This window comes from Brachionichthys hirsutus, unplaced genomic scaffold (assembly GCF_040956055.1).
Source record: "Brachionichthys hirsutus isolate HB-005 unplaced genomic scaffold, CSIRO-AGI_Bhir_v1 contig_1416, whole genome shotgun sequence".
Classification (NCBI taxonomy): domain Eukaryota; kingdom Metazoa; phylum Chordata; class Actinopteri; order Lophiiformes; family Brachionichthyidae; genus Brachionichthys; species Brachionichthys hirsutus.
The window spans coordinates 42,971-61,727 of record NW_027180454.1 but is presented as its reverse complement, the minus strand read 5'-3'; the positions used below and the strand labels follow the sequence as shown (position 1 = coordinate 61,727).

At 41.8% G+C, this 18,757-nt stretch overlaps 2 protein-coding genes across 3 annotated transcripts; one reads left to right on the top strand and one right to left on the bottom strand.

Annotated features, from left to right (window-relative positions):
• On the top strand, nucleotides 1-2,585 carry LOC137915024 (B-cell receptor-associated protein 29-like). Of its 2 annotated transcripts, none has more exons than XM_068758504.1 (8): nucleotides 1-71; nucleotides 413-517; nucleotides 722-822; nucleotides 920-1,067; nucleotides 1,167-1,302; nucleotides 1,414-1,510; nucleotides 1,633-1,733; nucleotides 1,995-2,585. In XM_068758504.1, exons 2-8 carry the CDS (start codon nucleotides 426-428, stop codon nucleotides 2,028-2,030), a joined length of 711 nt encoding a protein of 236 aa, XP_068614605.1. In that variant the 5' UTR covers nucleotides 1-71; nucleotides 413-425; the 3' UTR covers nucleotides 2,031-2,585. The 2 variants fall into 2 exon arrangements, with proteins under 2 accessions (XP_068614605.1, XP_068614606.1); XM_068758505.1 differs by having other exon boundaries at nucleotides 9-71; nucleotides 417-517.
• Nucleotides 2,586-2,648: 63 nt separating this feature from the next.
• Nucleotides 2,649-8,455, bottom strand: LOC137915018 (solute carrier organic anion transporter family member 1C1-like). The gene is made up of 13 exons (XM_068758499.1): nucleotides 8,314-8,455; nucleotides 7,797-7,929; nucleotides 7,016-7,137; nucleotides 6,754-6,900; nucleotides 6,461-6,559; nucleotides 5,928-6,176; nucleotides 5,531-5,695; nucleotides 4,741-4,936; nucleotides 4,414-4,579; nucleotides 4,133-4,317; nucleotides 3,903-3,967; nucleotides 3,533-3,650; nucleotides 2,649-3,226 (listed from the first exon to the last, which is right to left on the bottom strand). Exons 1-13 carry the CDS (start codon nucleotides 8,453-8,455, stop codon nucleotides 3,028-3,030), a joined length of 1,986 nt encoding a protein of 661 aa, XP_068614600.1. The 3' UTR covers nucleotides 2,649-3,027.
• Between the last annotated feature and the right edge of the window lie 10,302 nt (nucleotides 8,456-18,757).

The following is an 18,757-nucleotide window of genomic DNA, read 5'->3' as shown; positions in this document are numbered from 1 at the left end:
GTGTGAGAGAGAGAGAGCATTTGTGTGTTCATCCGGACTTTTCCATTACTCTGATCGTTCAACTTAGTCTGGTAAGCCAACAACTCTATTTATTGCTTGAACTAGATCAGCCACCTCCTGCTCTTCAATAAAACGAGAACACCGGTTGATGATACAAACGCTGAAGCCTCAGAATACACTGTAAAAAGCCTATAAATAGCAAATAGGCCAGGGAAGCTTGCTCTAGATCGCCTGCTTAATGTAGTGGGCCTACAAAAACATTTTGTGAGTGAAAGTCAGACTTCAGTATATGAGTAGCAGAGCGTATGAGTTCCTATTGTGAAGATGTAATAAATGCATCGGACTATTTTGGCATATTCGTTTGCCTCCATCGTTTCCGGTTTGGAGCTCATTAACCGGTTGTTCCCCTCAGGAAGGGAACGGCCATGACTCTGCAGTGGACAGCTGTGGCTTTCTTTCTCTATGCAGAGATAGCAGTCAACCTCATCTTGTGCATACCCTTCATATCAGCAAAGAGGTACTGCAGTTAAATAATCCCACAATGCATCCATAAGTTAATTCTGCTGCCCGTTCTCGGAGTCCGTTCAAAAATGATGTCCTCTGGAGGAGCGTCTTTCTAAAAGGAAGATGTGGCGGCTCACCAGCAGAGTGCACCCATGTGCAACGACTGCATTCTGCATCATGACAGACATTCACAGTGGCCTCATCGCCTACTTTTCAGATGGCGTTTGGTTTTCAGCTTGAGAATATGGAACTGGTTATCGCCGTACTGGAACAAGTGCTTCTTTACCATGATCATGGTCCTCGTCGTTCTTTTCCTGGGTAAGTCTATCTGCTGTAGGAGACAGACATTTGGACAGCAGCGTGACCAGACTGACAGCATCTGTTACATTTCTGCGCGCTTCTTCATCACCTGCAGATGCCGTCCGTGAGGTGCAGAAGTACTCGGGTCCCGAGCCCATGCAGGATGCTAAGGTGAACCCGAACGTGTACGACCACATCCACATGAAGCTCTTCAGAGCCCAGAGGAACCTCTACATATCTGGATTCTCTCTCTTCCTTTGGCTGTTAGTGTAATTTCTGTCCGCATTTATTCAGAATAAAAGTGTTTTTATTCTGGGGCCCTCTCATTCCCCTCCTTCTCCTCCTCCGTCCACTTATCACAGCATCATGCGTCGGGTCGTCACCTTGCTCGACCAGGTTGCAGCCACATTAGAGGACCGTTCAGATCTTCAAGCACGGATGGACGACGGTGTCAAAATAGCCAAGCAGCAGCAGGACGACAACCTGATGCTAAAACAAGTGAGTCTTAGTCAGATGACCTTTGTGTCACATCTGAAAATCGAACGTTTTGGTTCAAAACGTTTTCAAGATTCGTCTTCCATGCTTTGACTTAGCCGTTTATGTTCCAAGGCTCTCCTGGATGAAAAAAAAGCCATGTCAGCAGAAAACCAGCAACTGAAGCTGGAAGCTGAGAAGCTGGCGAAACATATGAAGGCTGCTGAGGAGGGTAAGACGTCACCGCCTGGTTCACACAGGATTATTAGGAAAAGCTCTTCTCGCCAGAACTGGGATGATAAAAGAAGCTGAGCTGAGGCGTTGATTTTATAGACTGTGGAACTGTTTGTAAAGCTGTGAGCAGGTCTCGCGTTGAACTGGAGGCCATGAAGAGGCAGGCCAAGGGTCTCGCACAGGAGTACGACAGGCTGCTGAAGGAACACCATCAACTCCAGGTACACACTGACGTTTTTAGATGTGCGTGCAAACACAGCGATAAAATACTGCTGCTCTGTTATACAGCCGGGCGCCAGAACTCAATACGTCTAAACTGGCAAGTGTGAGAACAGACCGGGCTGCATCAATTTAATTATCACTGCAATTGATTACGCTAATGGTAACAGTATCCCTTTAATTTGGTACTGGGACCACAATTATTTAAACAATGCCTAATTCTATCCCTGCCTAATACCAGAGTGACTGTTTTTAATCCACAGAATCTTCAGAGTGCTGCCGATAAAAAGGACCAGTGACGACAGGAAAACAGAGCAACAACTTTTTCCTGGTGGTGGTTCAGTTCTCATTACGCCAAATATTGTGTTCCACAGACAGTACAGAGCACGTTAGGATTATCTTCAATAAATACTTTTGTTTTTTTTATTAAAGATTTATGTAAAATAACACAAGGAAAAGTATATTTTGTCCTCATATGAACATGCTTTGTTTTTGAAAGTTTCTTTCAGTTGTCTCAACTTTAATTGTACAAATTAATGGAACTTTTCTCAGTTCTTTGATCACTTTTAACTTTTAATCCCTTACAACCTGAGCTGTGCAGCAGTTTCCTTGGACTTTCCACAGACCACAGCGCCGCACATTGTCACGCAAACATTCTCGAGATTAAGTGATTGTGTTGCTCCTCTGAGGCCTCTACAATTGCAAATGTATAATAATGGTCATGAAGTCAAATTTGTGGATTTGACAACAATCAATGAATTTCTGTCACACATTTGTTATTACAAGCTTTTAATTTATAGATGAAAGCTTTTATAAATGTTTTTCAAAAAACATAAAAAAAAAGTTGCATTTTTGTTTTGTCACAGTTTGGTTTGTATGTGAAAAATAAAAAATAAAAAATAAGATCACATGTTGGGAGGTAAAATGTCTTGCGTCACAATAAGGAACAGTGTATGCGTCTCTTTTTCATTCCCAGGGACACAGAAGTGTCATGATGGTGTTAATCCTTATATTCAGGCACTTAACCATAGGCTTAATCAAAGCACCCGTTTTATCAAGTTTAATCAAAAAACCAAAGACCAACATAGAAAATAAAGCACAATTACATTAGCATTTCTACAAAGGCTATCCAATAACAAAAAACAGAAATACAAACGCTTACTTTCCAGCACATTGTGTTTTCAAAATGACTCGTTTCAGTTGTCAGATATTTACACAAATTCTTTACGTGGGAAAAGTGTCCACAGATTTTGTCTTGTAGCCGAGTCCAAAGACAAGACGCTGCTGCGTTGGGTCTCATAAAGGAGTCTCTCTGTCAGGGTTGCTGTCCGAGGAGCTGCTCTCCTCTTTCCCCAACGTCTCCATCTCTGCGCTGCCATTGGTCAGAGTATAGTTCTGTTGCTTCTCAATGTGTCTTTTGAGAAGAACAAAGCCTGAAATACAAAGGAGGAAGGAGACGGTCCTCAAGCCCAATGTCAGGCCCAGGTACACGATCCTGGAATAAAGAGAAGGCAAAGCTGTCAAAGTGGCTCCAACGGTCGTCACAACTCCAGCTTCATCATCAATCAACCCCCATCTATGCCTTTGAGGCCATTGGCCAATGTATAGTATATGCTAACTTCGTGGTGATGGTGCCATGATGACGTCGATCTACTTGATGTCAAATTAAGTAAAACCACTCAAACGCCTTTAACCCTTAAAAAGTTTTTTTCTCACAATGATGAAGAAAGCGCTACAGAGTCACAGTCTAGTCTGAAATACTTCTTCACCTCCTCCAGCTCCTCACGGTGGAGGTCCTTACCTGTAAGCTGAGGTGTCATATATTCTACACGCTCCTCTTCCTCCACACATCTTGTATCCCCATTTGAGGCATGTCGTGTCAATTAGGGCTCCAAAGTATATCGGGGCAGGTATTCCAGCTGTCACATAATTTAAAACAAATTGTTACGACACAAACTTAGTTATGGGTTCCTCAAAGTTTAGATATCTATCATTTACACTTTCATGAAATAGCATAAAATGGGGTTATTATTTTTGTTGTTGTTATTTACGGCACAACAGTTTCCAAAAACATATAGTAAGCATTGGTAAGGGTTCTGCTCCAAAACAATCTAAATATCAACTCAACATTCACACTGACAAAAAGTCATGTACATCATGACGATTCTCACCGAGAGTGCGAGTGGCCAACGTGTGGATTCCTAAAGCCAGGGATTTTAGCTCAGGGCTAATGCACCTACGGACAAAAGGCAGAGGTGTTGAAGTTATTCACCTTGTGAACCTTACAAACCTTTAAAGAAAGACAATGATGCACAAGCTTTCCACTGGAGGACGTCACATCAAAATGCGCAGTTGCTTTAATGCAGCATAGCTGGTGAGGGGGCGGGACTTTCATCCGGACCTGACAAGCAGCATAAAGCCAGGCGTTCCCCCAAGAGAGATGATGAACGAGCTAACAACGGACAGAGCAAGGAAGTAAGGGAAGACTCTGTCACAGCTGTCTCTGCGTGGACACTGTCCCAGCGTGGCTGTCCGGTTGCCTGGTTGGGTCCCACTCAGCGCTACACAACTGCAATTGTCAAACACCTAGCAAAGTAGAAAACACTCATTTTAACCAATGACAGACAACACAGCAGGACACAACCAACATGCCATTCGCTGCTCTGTGTGTGTGTGTTTGACCGTATTTCTGCCAGAGCCAGTAGCGGACCCACATCCAGCCCAGCATGGAGACATGTAGGTGATCCCGTTCACGCCACAAACTGGATCCCACTCCCTTCTGGAGCACGAGCACTCCGAATTACAGTCAGAAAAGAGAGCCGGCTCCTGATTGGATGAGCCTTCCACGCTGCATTTGACAACAAGAAAGAAGAAAATGCATATATTAATGACAAAAAGTGAATCAAACATATAATGTGCATTAAATATGAAGCTATAGCGACAAAGGAGGCAAACACAAAAGGAATTCTAAGAAGTGTTACGTTTAATGATTTAAATCTATCCTCGTACCCGGGATATGAAACTGTGATGCCTGCCAACTTGGAATTTTCACAGCCCATGGCGAAGAAAAAAAGTGACAGGAAGTAGCCCAGCAGGGACGTCCCGAAGGCAAATTTCGCTGCTCCCATGATACACAGCTTGTACTTTTTCATGACAACTCCCCCAGAGAACATCCCAAGGGCCACAGCTGGGATGTTGATCATGCCTAGCCAAACCGCACAGCACAAAAGATTTTCAAAGGAGTCGAAAAAACGAGAAACAACACAAAGAGGCATCAGGCAGCAGCACAGCCCATGTAAGAGCCCAAACTAAGAACACTCTCATTCATATTTCATGTCAAGTGAAGCTCATCAAAGATGAAAATGACTTTTGAAGGCTGAAAGGATACATACTGCATTATTTCCCATCGTTAAAGCCCCCCCCCCTCTGCACTGTCAGTTATGTCTATTCAACAAGCGATGCTTATTTACACTGTGTCCAACTCCAACAGGGTGACCTAAAAATTGGTCTCATTATTATACTGTGTGCTTTTGTTAGCCGATGTTGGTCACTGGTTATCTTTTGAAGCCGCATCTTCACATGGGAAACGGGAGATGAAGCATAAAATATTCATCAAAGGCACGAAACACTTTGAGTTCTCATCACTTTGTATTCTTAAACACTTTCCTTTCAGTGAGGCAACGCTGGTTTTGGAACGAGCTCGCAAACACGTTTGCAAAGAACCCCCCTCCCCCCCCGGAAGAGGCAGAAACCACCCAAACAAAGAAAACATTGTGAATAATTGAAATGCTCTGCTCACCCATTAGAAGATTGGCTTTTGATGCCGACTGGCCGTAGTGCTGCTCAATGTATTTGGGTTTGTAGGTCACCATCCCGATGAGGGAGTTGAACTGAATGACGGTCACACATAAGTAAATGATGTACACAGGATTTCCCAGGAGATTCTTCAATGTGGGTATGAATTCTGTACAGAAAAGTTCAAGACCAATACTATAAACATTACTGTTGAGTTCCACCACATCTGCATTTGTGATTTTCTTGTGTTTATTAAAAAAAAGGATCCATTGTTGAATACTAGACCACAAAGCAAGACAAAATTTGTCCCCACAAGAAGCGAAGACAATTTAAATTCATGAGACGAACCACTGGCTTGTAGTTGTGGTACAAACGCGAGCTGAATGCCAGTGTCATCCTACCTTTGGCCATCTGATATAAATTAGCTGGTTCTTCCGGTCTAAACTTGTGCTCCAAGGTTGGGGAATCTTTGATAAACCTGGTTTGCTCTGGGGTGCAGCTGCTATCGTGTTTATCCACGGGCATGGGCAGGGATTTAGGAAGGAACCAGAACGGAAGAGCAGACATCAGGGTGAAGGTTCCAGCGATGAGGTAGCCCAGCCACCACGCCCCCACCCAGCGGGCATCTCCAGGGGTAATAGTCAGCATCTCTGTGCAAAGCACACAAACGCTTTACCGCTCAGGCTTTTACTGGCTATTCTTTTCTTGTTAGAATTATTTATTGGGAAGGCAAAATGGCTTTAGTCATAACTCGCCACAGATTTTACCCTGACAACAATTTTGCTCCTGTGTGTGGGTATATCTTATAAACCTGAAATGAATTGTGAATTTCTGAATGAATCTCTTCCAAGTCAGATTTTGACTGTGTTTCTGAAGTATGAATAAAAAAAAACGGCTGCAAAAAACAATTTTAATCAGGTGACAGCTCACTCACCCATGTCCACATAGCCAATGTCAACATAGATCTTGGCACACAGTGACCCCAGCAGGTACCCAAAGACAGGGCCAATAACCGATATGGTTTGGACACATCCTAGGATGGAAAATAAAGCAAATTCTTCCCAATACAGACTCCATATTTCCATCCTGCATAAATGATCAAGAGGCTGCGGGATCAGTTCCGTATGTCTAGCTGTCAATCTGGACACTTCTGATTACATTAAAAACAGGAACCTTCATCGTATTAGTCGTAATCGGTGACAATGAGTGAAAGACACATTACAGTACCAATATAGAGGGCGGCATTCTCTGATTGTGCAAAATCATCAATGTAGGATATTCCCAGAGGCTGTACGGGGGTTTCTCCGATGCCACGCAGGACATTCCCCAGCAACACGTAGATCCACATTGAAACGCTGGATTCTCGCTCACAGCCTGCAGCACAACAAGCGACAGACGAGATGAGAATGTCAAATTTAAAGACTCAAAATCAGATATAAAGGAGAAAAAAAAGGCATGCTTTTATGTATCTATTACGCAAAGCATTCACCTTCAGAGGGAATTGTGGAGGCTCTGTCACCCACCCTGGTGGACTCAGTTGAGCTTTCTGGACACGGAGGGAGGTTACCGGTCGAATTCAGGGACAATCTGACCGACGTTTCGATCTTGTAGCTGCGTACAAAATACCAATGTGACTGTTAAACAAGGGAAGGGAGAAAGCGTCAGGTATCGTTAGATACTCGTAAATACACACAGACAGACAGAGTAGTTGTTGCAGCCCCCGGCGTCGAAATAAGTGCAGAGAGTCACCAACGGGTGTAGTTGCTTTGCGTACTTTATTCAAGCACCTTCAAGCACCTTCAAACACCGTGAAACTAAGTGATCAAACAAAAAACATAACCACTCGTCAGTGCATACTGCCTTTCAACATAACGGTCAGATTGCAGGGTACAGCATATTGTATCGGACATACCTCGCTCTGCATACCAAGGGTGCAAACTCGTAAAATATCGTTTGGCGCTCTTCTTTGGCGTCAGGTTATTAGCGCACCATGTCCCTGTCTCGGCGTTTGCAGAGACCAGCTGTTCGTCACGCCCCCGCCGGCGGAACTCTTCCGGCTTTATACGCGGTTCCATACATGTTCCGGGGCTTGCAGCGTCGCCCCAGTCACGTGACACGTCATGCGTCATAGACGGACACTTACAGTAGTAGTTCAAGTTGCAAGAGATATCGTCATTACCGGTATATTATGTTTTACGGGGTTGAAGATCTAAAACGGATTCATATACAGTATGTTTCATCCACACATCCACATATGAAACTGAGCCTACCGTCCAATCATGAAATGAGGCATGGCCATCAAAAAAGTCCCAAAAGACATCAATATACATCCGATTGCTATGATCTTGGGTCGGTGGAGTTTAGCACCAAAATAGCTCACAAAAGCAATCACCAGCAAATTCCCTGCAGAGTTGTGATGAACAGAGGAGAGAGAGAGAGAGAGATTGGGGGGGAAAATGGATTTTGTGGACCAAAAAATGTGTTTTCACAAAATGCTCTATGACATACATTTATACATCAGTGGCTCACACAGACTCTATTGTATATCTGTCATACTGCGCTCCCAGTCATTAGTAAAACCCCCATTCCGTGCCGAGATGGTGCAGTTTCAAAGGATATTTCACCCACAAGTGGCTATTTAAGCATCAAAGGGGACGCATACAGTGCATGCATATAGTGTCCGGTTTGGTGCCATGCCGACATGAATTAGCATTTAAATGCATCAAAAGGTATGCATGAGTAGCCAGAAAACAGAGACATATGGACAAACTGAAATAAGAGACTCACCTATTTCAAAGCTCCCATCTATGATGCCGATCAGATAACTGGGAATGTCAAACCGCCTCTCCAGTTGTGTAATTGTGCTCTTCATGTAGCTGCCAGAAAGAGCCTTGGCAAAATATGCAAATGATAAGGCTGCCAGGAACATCTACAGAGATACAGGGAGAGAAATCAGACAATGTTCAATTTGGTGGTTCTGAGATGCTGAATGTATTTTTATTTTATTTTTAAATAAAAGAAAAAACAGTTTTCCTGACCTCATTCTGGATCGGATCCAGAAGTTATTTTTTATGATAGTGCATATCGGACCCCTTTATGAGTCAATTGCATACGTATTTTACAAGATATGATTTCTTGAAAAAGCCTCCATTATACGTAAGTAAAGGGGAAAATAAGGATTTTGTATCTAGACTGGTATCTGGATCGCTCTCATAATTTAATGGGATCTAACTTAGACCAAGACCCATATTCAGATTTGTTTTCCAACAAGATCCCTCTAGCAGCTTTTTTCATAATCCTGGTAACAAACGGATTTGTTTGCATAATCCTTTTTTACCTCCTTGGCGGAGGTAAAAAAGCAGGCAGCGATGGGAGATTTATTTATTTTAGACCCAACCAATAAGTAGATGAGATGTGCCAGGCAAGCCTCCACAGCAGCCAATCAGCAAACATCACATTCTGTGTGTGTGTGTGTGTGTGGGGGGGGGGGGGGGGGGGGGGGGCGTTGGGGGATTGGGATGTGATACAGTGTTATGCAAATGTTTGGGCACCCCTTAGCAAAATCAATGAAACAGTTTGTCATTTGCTGAGCTTTTGAAGCAGCAACTGCATTTAAATATATGTTATACCTTATGGAAACAGACACATTTAAGAGCGGGTAGTCTTATGATCCAGATGTTAGCGATCGAGAGGTTGGCGGTTCGATTCCTGGCTCCAGCACATGTGCCCACTGTTGTCGTGTCCTTGTGCAAAACACTTCACCAATATTGCCTGTGTGAGCGAGTGAATGTCAGTGTCAGGAGGGCCGATGGTGCAAATTGGCAGCCTCGCTCCTGTCAGTCTGCCCCGGGGCAGCTGTATCTACCCCAGGGCAGCTGTGGCTTCAATAGTAGCTTCACCACCATCAAGTATGGAGTGAATGAATAATGCACAATGTAAAGCATCTTTGGGTGCCTTGAAAAGTGCTATATAAGACCAATGCATTATTATTATTCTTTCAATAAAATATTCAGCTTTGATATCACTTCTTTAAACCTCACAAGGCATTCTGGGTGTGGCGTAAAATGGCTGCAGCACCCAGCTTCACTGCTATTGCGCTCCCCTCTAAAAAGATCAAATGTTTTTAGAAGGATGTTGAGGAAGGAACTGCCAGGGAACAGGCCTCGAGGTCGACCCAGGAGAAGATGCATGGACTTAGTGATGGAGGACATGAGAGTGGCTGTGGTTGGGGAGGACGACGCAAAGGACAGGGTGAAGTGGAGAAGGTTGATTTGCTGTGGCGACCCCTGACGGGACAGTTTAATACTTGAAACATAAGCAGGGAAGCAGCTTCTTAAAAATTGAACAAAAACATAACATTTATTGAAAAGGAAACCAGATGATTTTTTTTTTATTATACGTTATATAAATTAGTAAATTATGGATGATGAAGCCATATGGTCCACCAGTATGAAACATTAATAGATCTTCCTCTGGCCATTGATTCTGCTTCTCTCAGTTTTCTAACCCTTTAAAGTCCAGTACCTTCAGATTGCGGTGGCAGGAGTTCTTTGCCGGGGGGGAGGAGGACAGACTGTTGTCGAGACCCCAGCTGACTTTGGCTGCGCTGTCCATCTTCATCTCACCTTCAGACGGTGCCTCACATGAAACGTGGTTCCTCTGCAGATGATTGGGAAGGTGTGTATTTGTTCTCACCTGCTGGAAAGAATGAATGTTCACAAATGTGTGAAACCAATTTAGCTAAATAAAAAGAAATAACAAATTGTAATCCTTGAAGACAGAGCGTCGTGATAACCTTATTAGGTTTACTATCAGAATCAGTTTACCATGTTCTTGAAAAATCGTAAGGATACATAACACACGCTTTCCAAAACACTGGAGGGAAGGATAAAGACATGTCCATATTTTCCCTTTCTCTGATGGCCTACATTTAATGTGGTTTCATTGCAACACTAGCAGTTTTTTATAATCCAAAATATGGTATTCACAAAGCATCCTTAAACATCTACAACATCTCTTTCAGCGATAAACCTGCACAGTGACCTTTGGCTGTAACCATGCTGGTGGACACTTGCACAAAAGACCAACACCTGCATGCACCTAAAGCCTCTCTGGCATTCATCTTACAGGTGAGGGTGTGATTCCAATAAGTGAGGTGAGGAGGAGAGGGTTTAGTCAATTGTAACAGGTGTGTTTTTTTGTACTGCCTCTCCATTTATCTGCAGTATTACATTTATATTTTTTTAGATATGCTTGTAATATGTCTGGGAAATTAGCACAACGGATAAAATCAGACCAACACAAAGACCCGTGGCTTTGAAATTGCTTCAAAGCCAGACAGCCTATTATTTGATAGGACAACTCTGCATGGATCCCTCCTCCAAGCGCCAAACCACATACAGCTTTGAATTGTGCAAGAAGAAATGCATGAAAAGAAGGCTTTCATGCTCATCTTTTCTTAATGGAGCAAAGCAATGACGACCACAGCATTTCTTTTTCACACATAAAACAAGCCCTAGCAATTATAGTTGCAGAATTTGTCTCATGTCATCTTGCCATGACAACACTGACTTCACTTTTCTTAACAATCGTCTAAATTGTGGCCCATAAGTATTTCACTGTTTATTATGTTTTGTCAGCTTCTTTTGAAGTGTTTATCTTGGGAGGGCTATTACTCAGCATATAGTTAGTGGGCTGTGGTAAGGTTTCGGATTCAGACATGACAACACATTCCAAATCTACCGAAGAGAATAAAGTTGGGTCTTTCATAAAGGAAAGATTATTTTGAGAAACCAAATACTTCTCATCTGACTATAGTGTTCAAGTGTAATAAACTGCATGCCGACCACACAGAATGTTACAGAGTACTTACAGTTTCTTGAAGACATGATGATAGGATCAACACATGATGCAGTCTCTAATTAGATTTTCACCATTCACATGGTGATCTGGATCCACACCAAATTGTTCTAAATTGTTCTTGGTATCTTTCAATGTTAAGATTTTATATTTTTTCCTGACTCCATTCTGGATCTGATCCGGATGAAATTCGGTGGTGAGATAGAGACGTGCCATTCACTGCAATGTTAGTACACATTTCAAAGTGTTCCAGAATCCAGGATCTCTTCTGGGATCATCACCAAAATGTAATCATCTGTTCCTGGTAACATTCCCCACATTTCCAGAAAATGTATTGTTTTAAAAGTGACTGGCGGCTAATCAAGCTTTTTTTTTTTTTTTTTTTTTTTTTACAGCAATCAAGAAACTTCTGTGAGGGTCAGATGACTTTGGACGCAGCGATCGGGTCATCTCTGCGCCACAAAAAAGCGCTCTCTGAATTTCACAAAGTGCCTTTTATACTGTGAACCGCGCGCCCGCAGAAGGTGTTCGGTGACATCAGCGCGCTCCCACGAACAGATCCATATAGGTGGAAATACGCAACTTCATTCAAGTCGAGCCTTCAAATGTCGCAGACTAAACATTCTAACGATAACAACAAATCCGACTACTTACCCAACCCGAAGCTCCCGACAATTTCCTCTTTGCGTCGTCTCCGAATTCTTACTTTAACCCCGGGGCATGGGCTACAAAGGAATAGTTATAGAATAGAACAACCTTTCTGCGTAAATCACCTGCTCGATCTGGAACAACGCGCCCCTCGGCAACGGAGAGAACACTGTGTTTCCCGAAACAGGGTGGGATACTGATCTCCGTGAAACACACGTGATGCGCGCAAAAGAAAACTCCTCACCGGGGACAATCCCACCTTTTCGGTGTGCGTTCACACTGCACTGTGAATCTGTGATTGTTAATGAAAACCTCTCAGCGTGTTAGATTCAGATTAATGCAATGTGGCTTTCACAGTATTTTCTTTTAACCACGTGCACGCATAAACGATCCCTCCTCCAGCGCATGTGATGGAGGCATCATTTATGATTTAAGGATGGCTTTGATGTGTCAAGATCTCTGTCTTGCTCAAGGGACATGTGAGCCAGAAAATATGAATGCTGATAGAGATGTGTCGCTCTTCACTGCTGCAGCTCACAAACGACTGCATTGTGTCTTTCTTTACTCATGAAAGGGGAAATTGAATTTCACGCTCCAGTGTCTGGAATTATCAGCCACGACCAGTTCAGTTATTTGAAATAATCCAGATGCTGATCATCAAACATTTTAAAAAGGAAGCTAAGTGGGCGATTCACAGCAAAGAAAGAAAGAAAGAAAGAAAGAAAGAAAGAAAGAAATGAAGGAAGAAAGGAAGAACGAAAGGCAGAAAGAAAGAAAAAAGAAAAAGAAAGAAATGAAGGAAGAAAGGAAGAACGAAAGGCAGAAAGAAAGAAAAAAAGAAAGAGAAAGAAAGGAGTGTGACTTCACCTTAAATTTTCAGCACATGATGCAGATTTGTCATTAGATAAGGTCATTCTTCCCTTGTTGAGCTGACTGCACATTGGGTGGTCAGACCTGACTTCTCAAGTATCTCTGTTGCCATGGGAATAGCTGGTCTACACAAAGCAGGTGGACTGGTAATGAGCATCCACACACCTCTCTTTTAGGCGTCATGGGTAGGTTAAAAGAGTCTGCTGAGAAGCCAGTGTGAGATGCAGAATTGCCTACGGGCCTAAGATTCTCTATTCTCTATTCTCTCTATGAGAACAGAAGGGCCAGAGAAGCCAGAGTCTACCTGGAGAGGCACAGCCAAGTGGCCTGAATAGTGTACAGGAACATCTGTGCCCAGTACGGATTAGCCGTGTCCGACAAATCCCAACAAATCCCGACAGGAAATACCACCGAAAGGTCTCCAGATTCCAGATTCCAGGCTGACAAGCAGCTGCTGGCTAAGCAACCGGACATCAGCAGCATCAGGAAGGAAGAGCGTGAAACGACTGTTGGGTTCAGATTTGACCTGAACAGGTGCTGCATGTTAGAAATTGGTCATATCTTATCTTTTAAAATGGACTATTGATTTAAAAGTGTGAGTCAGATCATGTGAGATGGCTTTATGGAATCTGTAACCTGTCAAATTATAAATGCCCTGCCTTTCGTAGGTTATATATATATATATATATATATATATTTATATATATATATATTTCACGAGGGCCATTTACACTGACACAATAACTGTCCGTGTGTCCTAAGACATTTGCTTAGTTTCCTAGGAGACAGGAACTGGTTTGTCTTTGAAGTGTGTCAAGACGGCGACAGAGAAAAGCAGCCTCGGCATTACCATATATAATATATACCGTATGTTCTTTATGGTATGTGCAGATCATGTAAGGAACGGAGGTAAAGGTGCCTCTACATTCTTGTGAAATCTGCACAAGCATGTTGTAGCTACAGTCATAAAATGACCCGAGGCTTTACAACACTCAGGAAACATCCCACCATGATGTTTGTGCTATTTATTGTGGTTATTTATTGCTTAAATGCTAATTAATGATGATGTAGTGAATGGTCATTAATGCTTATATGGTAATCTTCATCGTTCATAATATATTGTACATAATATTCTCTAAACCTAGCCTTCAAAGGAAGCCTCATGTACCTGTTAGCCTTGTAATACTTCACCTCACTCAAGTGCAGTGTAATTCCATGTAATATTTCCCTACATTATCTAAAACTATTTGCATTGCCTTGTTTCATCAGAATACTTTTATTGATCCCAGAAGGGAACATCTGCTTACAAGAGTACTCCACTCACACAACGTAGAAATAAGAAATTAAGACTGTGCACATAGAGCAGTGATAGAAATATCATAGAAGGTTACAATGATGCATCCTGTTTTTTAATTGACACAGGAAAAAAACGCCCTTCTATTCAGTTTTTGAGGGGGGTGGTCTACCTGTTTGTCCGTGTGCTCCTCCCGCCAGTAGCTGATGCGGGGGGGGGGGGGGGGGGGTCCAGTTTCATCCCCCACATCACCTGCCTTACGGATTAGTTTGTTGAGTCTGTTTGGATCTGCAACCCTCAGTCTGCTGCCCCAGCACATTACAGCAAACAGGATGGCGGTAGAAACGACAGACTCCTAAAAGATCCTCAGCATCGTCCGGCTGATGTTGAAGGACCTGAGCCTCCTTAGGAAATAGAGGTGGCTGTGGCCTGTCTTATAAAGGGCTTCAGCATTCCTAGCCCATTCCAGGTGGTTAATGCGTATGTGTATTGTATGTGTTTTTGTAAATTAGAATGCTGTTTATTTGTGCTCTGGTCAAACTTCTTTTTTTGTACTGTACTTGTGCTGATAACACATTTTAATTTAATCTAATCTATAGAGTTTGATAAAGTCACACATGATATTAAATGAAAGTTAGTTGTTTTGTCGCCATAAACAGCCAAACAGATTGACTCATTGTTACCTTCTCAAATATTAATTTGGAGATTTTGATCTAATCAGATCTTTGGCAGCTCTCATAATGTAGAGAAGTCATTTGAAAAATGAGCAAGAGACAGACACAGGGATACCACATTATTAATAGTTTTGTAATTCAATGTATTCACATTACAACATCCACATGGTTCAGTTCGTGACAACTTCTAATGATCTTCAAATATATTCACCATATAATACAGAATTACTAATATAGGCACTTCCAGTAAGTCTGGCAATATTGAAGCTACAGTATTGTGTCTAAATTACAAAATGGTAAAAATAAATAATGTATATCTAAAAGTTTTTGTAGTTTTAAAATGTATTTACTGTACAGCATATATGTATATTGTACAAAATGGAGCATCAACCTGCAAGGAAGTTTATATTTTACTTCGACAAATACTGTGTATTTGGACATATTATTCTTCCTGTGTAAATAATACATGCGGTAAGTGCAAGATACTAGTGAGAAGAAAGCAAGTAATTAATCATGTGATGACTATATAAAAATATCAATCTTATTTCCTTTACTTGTCATAAAACTACTTTGGATAATGTGGCTACACAATTTTTAAAGTGTCACTTTCATTAATGTTTATAACCGATATACTACAAGTTAAACCGAGCGACTGGGTTGGGGGGGGGTTGTGTACAAAGTTTAGTAAATAAAATGAGATCCCCAATGAGCTAACAGCGTGGTCGGAACCGCATCACCCAGACCCAGAGAATGTGAGGAATGCATTTACTGCATCTGTAAAAGAAGTAGACGGAGAAGGTCACAGGAAGCCCAAGGTCAAACTTGCTACAGGACCTTCTGCGAATATCAACTTCATCTGAGTATCCGAGAAAAATGAAAGAACCGCTCACTCCATCAACTTCATAACTTCAGCACCTTTGAGAAGGAAAGTAGCATCTCCTTCTGCTCAATGCAAACCGAACGCAGGACAGAATCGCCTTAGAGGAAGGATGGAAGAATTCAGTTACACAAAGGCTGTGTTCACATCACCAGGCCCAAGGGTTAAAATACCTGAATGTGATATAAATCAGATTTTCTCAGGGTAACGTTGACACAAAAAATTCAATCTGTATAAATCAGACTTGACTCACTTTCAGACTTGGTTCCAGATTGGACACGTCACAATTTGTGAATCAAAAAAGTTGGATCAGAATTCAAATGGCTTTATGGATATTCATCCTATCTGTGTGTTCTCCCCGTGTCTGCGCGGGTTCTCTCCTGGTTCTCCGACTTCCTCCCACCTCCAAAAACATGCAATTTTGGTCAATTGGCTACTCCAAATTGTCCGTAGTGTGTGAGAGTGTGCGTGAATGTTTGTCTGTCTCCGTGTGGCCCCCGCAGTGCGCTGCCATGCATCCGTCTGTGGTGAGTTCATGCCAGTTTGAATACCATGAGTTGTCTCATGAATGTGAACTTATTTGTTGTTGTTTGTGATGCTAACGATGCCTGTCAAAAACATTTCAAATGTCCAGGTAGCCCAATCTGATTTTAACATACAAATGGAATTGAATAATGGCGGCTTGTAATGTGAGCATAAGTACTACATAGACACAAACACATGCACTCTCTCTGACACACACACACACACACGTGCACACATGTTTCACTGTTATTACACTATACTGTATACATTCACAATGCAGGGACTTTGGTGAGTTTCAGTTGGAAGTTTGATTCAGAAACACATGGAAGTTACATGCATGAGTAATAAAAAGAAAAAGCATTGCTTAAATTGTTTTTTTTTAAAATTCTGCACCACTTCAGCTAAGATATCTGTGATGTATTGATTTCCTCTCCTACGCAGCATTAATTATATATCCATGGTAGTTTCTAACAATGTTATCCATCTGTGATCGGACAACATAGACTGCACAGCAAGCATGTCGTAGGCCTACAGTATGTACAGACAAGTGATTCAGATTGGTCCGATACAGGGTTTGGGGTGAATTTCTATGTGTTGTTTCTCAGCAGTTATCCAGAGCATGTCCGGCCTAAGCTGCAGGGCTCACCCCCCAGTTTAAAAGAAATGAGATTATGATTGCGCGGTTTGAGATGAGATAGCGATGTGTGAGAGATTTGGATACGCCTGTAGAATTTGCAAGATTAGCAGTGTATAATTCATTACACGTTGTATCACTAAACTCACACGTTGCAGAAATCTGACCTGCCATCTAAGCGCAGAACCTTCAACTCGAGTCAAGGGTCACTTATACGGATCCGAGCAAAGTGGGATGTGTATTGTTGACTGGACATATTACATGATATTCAAATACAATGAAATTGGATTTCTACTTGTTTATCTAATGGCTTTTTTTCTAAGTAGAGAATAAGTTGTGACATCAAGGCCACTGATTTTAACCCACGTAATCATATTAGGTGCAATGATGTCATTCCATTTACAATTATGTTTAAAGGCCATGGTTTGTATGCATGGAAGCTTTGGAGAGTGACTCCTGTATTCTTTGGATCATTGATATCAATAGATAGAAGTTACGATCAGTAAAAGAAACATACTCACTACCTTTGTTTAAGCTTGAGCCAGAGTGGCGAGACGTCAACGACACAAAGATGCTCATTATATTGTATAATCACATTGTGCTACTATTGCAATGCTATTTTCTTCCATCAAAATAAAAAAGCAATGGTACACAAACTTTTAGGACCAATGTGGTGCCAACTTCAAATGGACAGAGTCCATAACAGATTAAATAATTCAAACTACTCTTTTTCTTGCGTGAAATCCCCCCCACCCACATTACTTTGCATCATCGAAGTACAGGTTGTGATTTGTCAGGTTAGGCTTTCACTTGCACAAGACCTGGAGTCCTGTCTGTTCCTAACAGAGAATGAATGTCTCCCTGAGGATCCAGGAAAGTCGGTTCAGGCGATGCAGATGTTTACTCTGAATTTCAACAGTTGAGGTTTTCCTGAGGATTTAAAGGTCAGCATCATTTTCGGGTTTTACACATTTAAGACCATAAGTATGGAGAATACCGGTAATACAGCACACCAAGTCCAGATAGGTAGTGAAAAAGTCAAAAGTAGATAGAAAAGATGATATTCTGCTTATGCTACTTTGGAGGATTATGCTGTACATTTCAATCAGTGTTTTTTTTTTTTACAGTTTCTGGTTGTTTGTAGTGTTTTATAAAAGCAATGTAAATTTGTTTTACTTGTATTCCCCGCTTTGTTTTAGAAGAACCAGAGTATGCTATGCATACTGGCACATCCTTTTTGAATTCAACACCAATAATCTCTGTTGTTATGTAAGTGAACGCCTCTGAGGCAGCGATCGAAATTTGGGAATAGATGACCAGAAATGGCACAAAAGACAGGCAATCTGCTAAATATATCTACGTGTGTCCTCTGCAGAGGAATGTTTGCACGGGAGTACACTGCTTTAAACACACAGACACATAGATACAGATCAGGAGGAGCCTTATGAGCCTCGAACTCATATGGTAAGGTTTAAATTACTTAAATCTGCATCAAATAAAGCACAAGGTAACTATTTGATTTCGTGTTTTGGCAGACAATGGAAGGAAGAAATTGACCATGTAAGAGCTCAAAAACCCTTGCTACAATTTAAACACAAGTACAAGTAATAGTATTGATATCTATATAGAATTGTATTCAAAAATAATTATCTATAAATTGGCAGCAAATTACCGCAGTCCTGTGTTACGCTGAGGTCTGTGCAATCAGTCTTCCTCGTCTCTTGACTGTAGGAGAAGAGTCGGTAACCCAAAGAATGCAAATAATCCTGTACTGCAACAAAGAAAGCTCCTTTAACTGTTTGGTGGAAACAAATATTCAGATTAAATATGTAAAGAACAAATATTCCTTC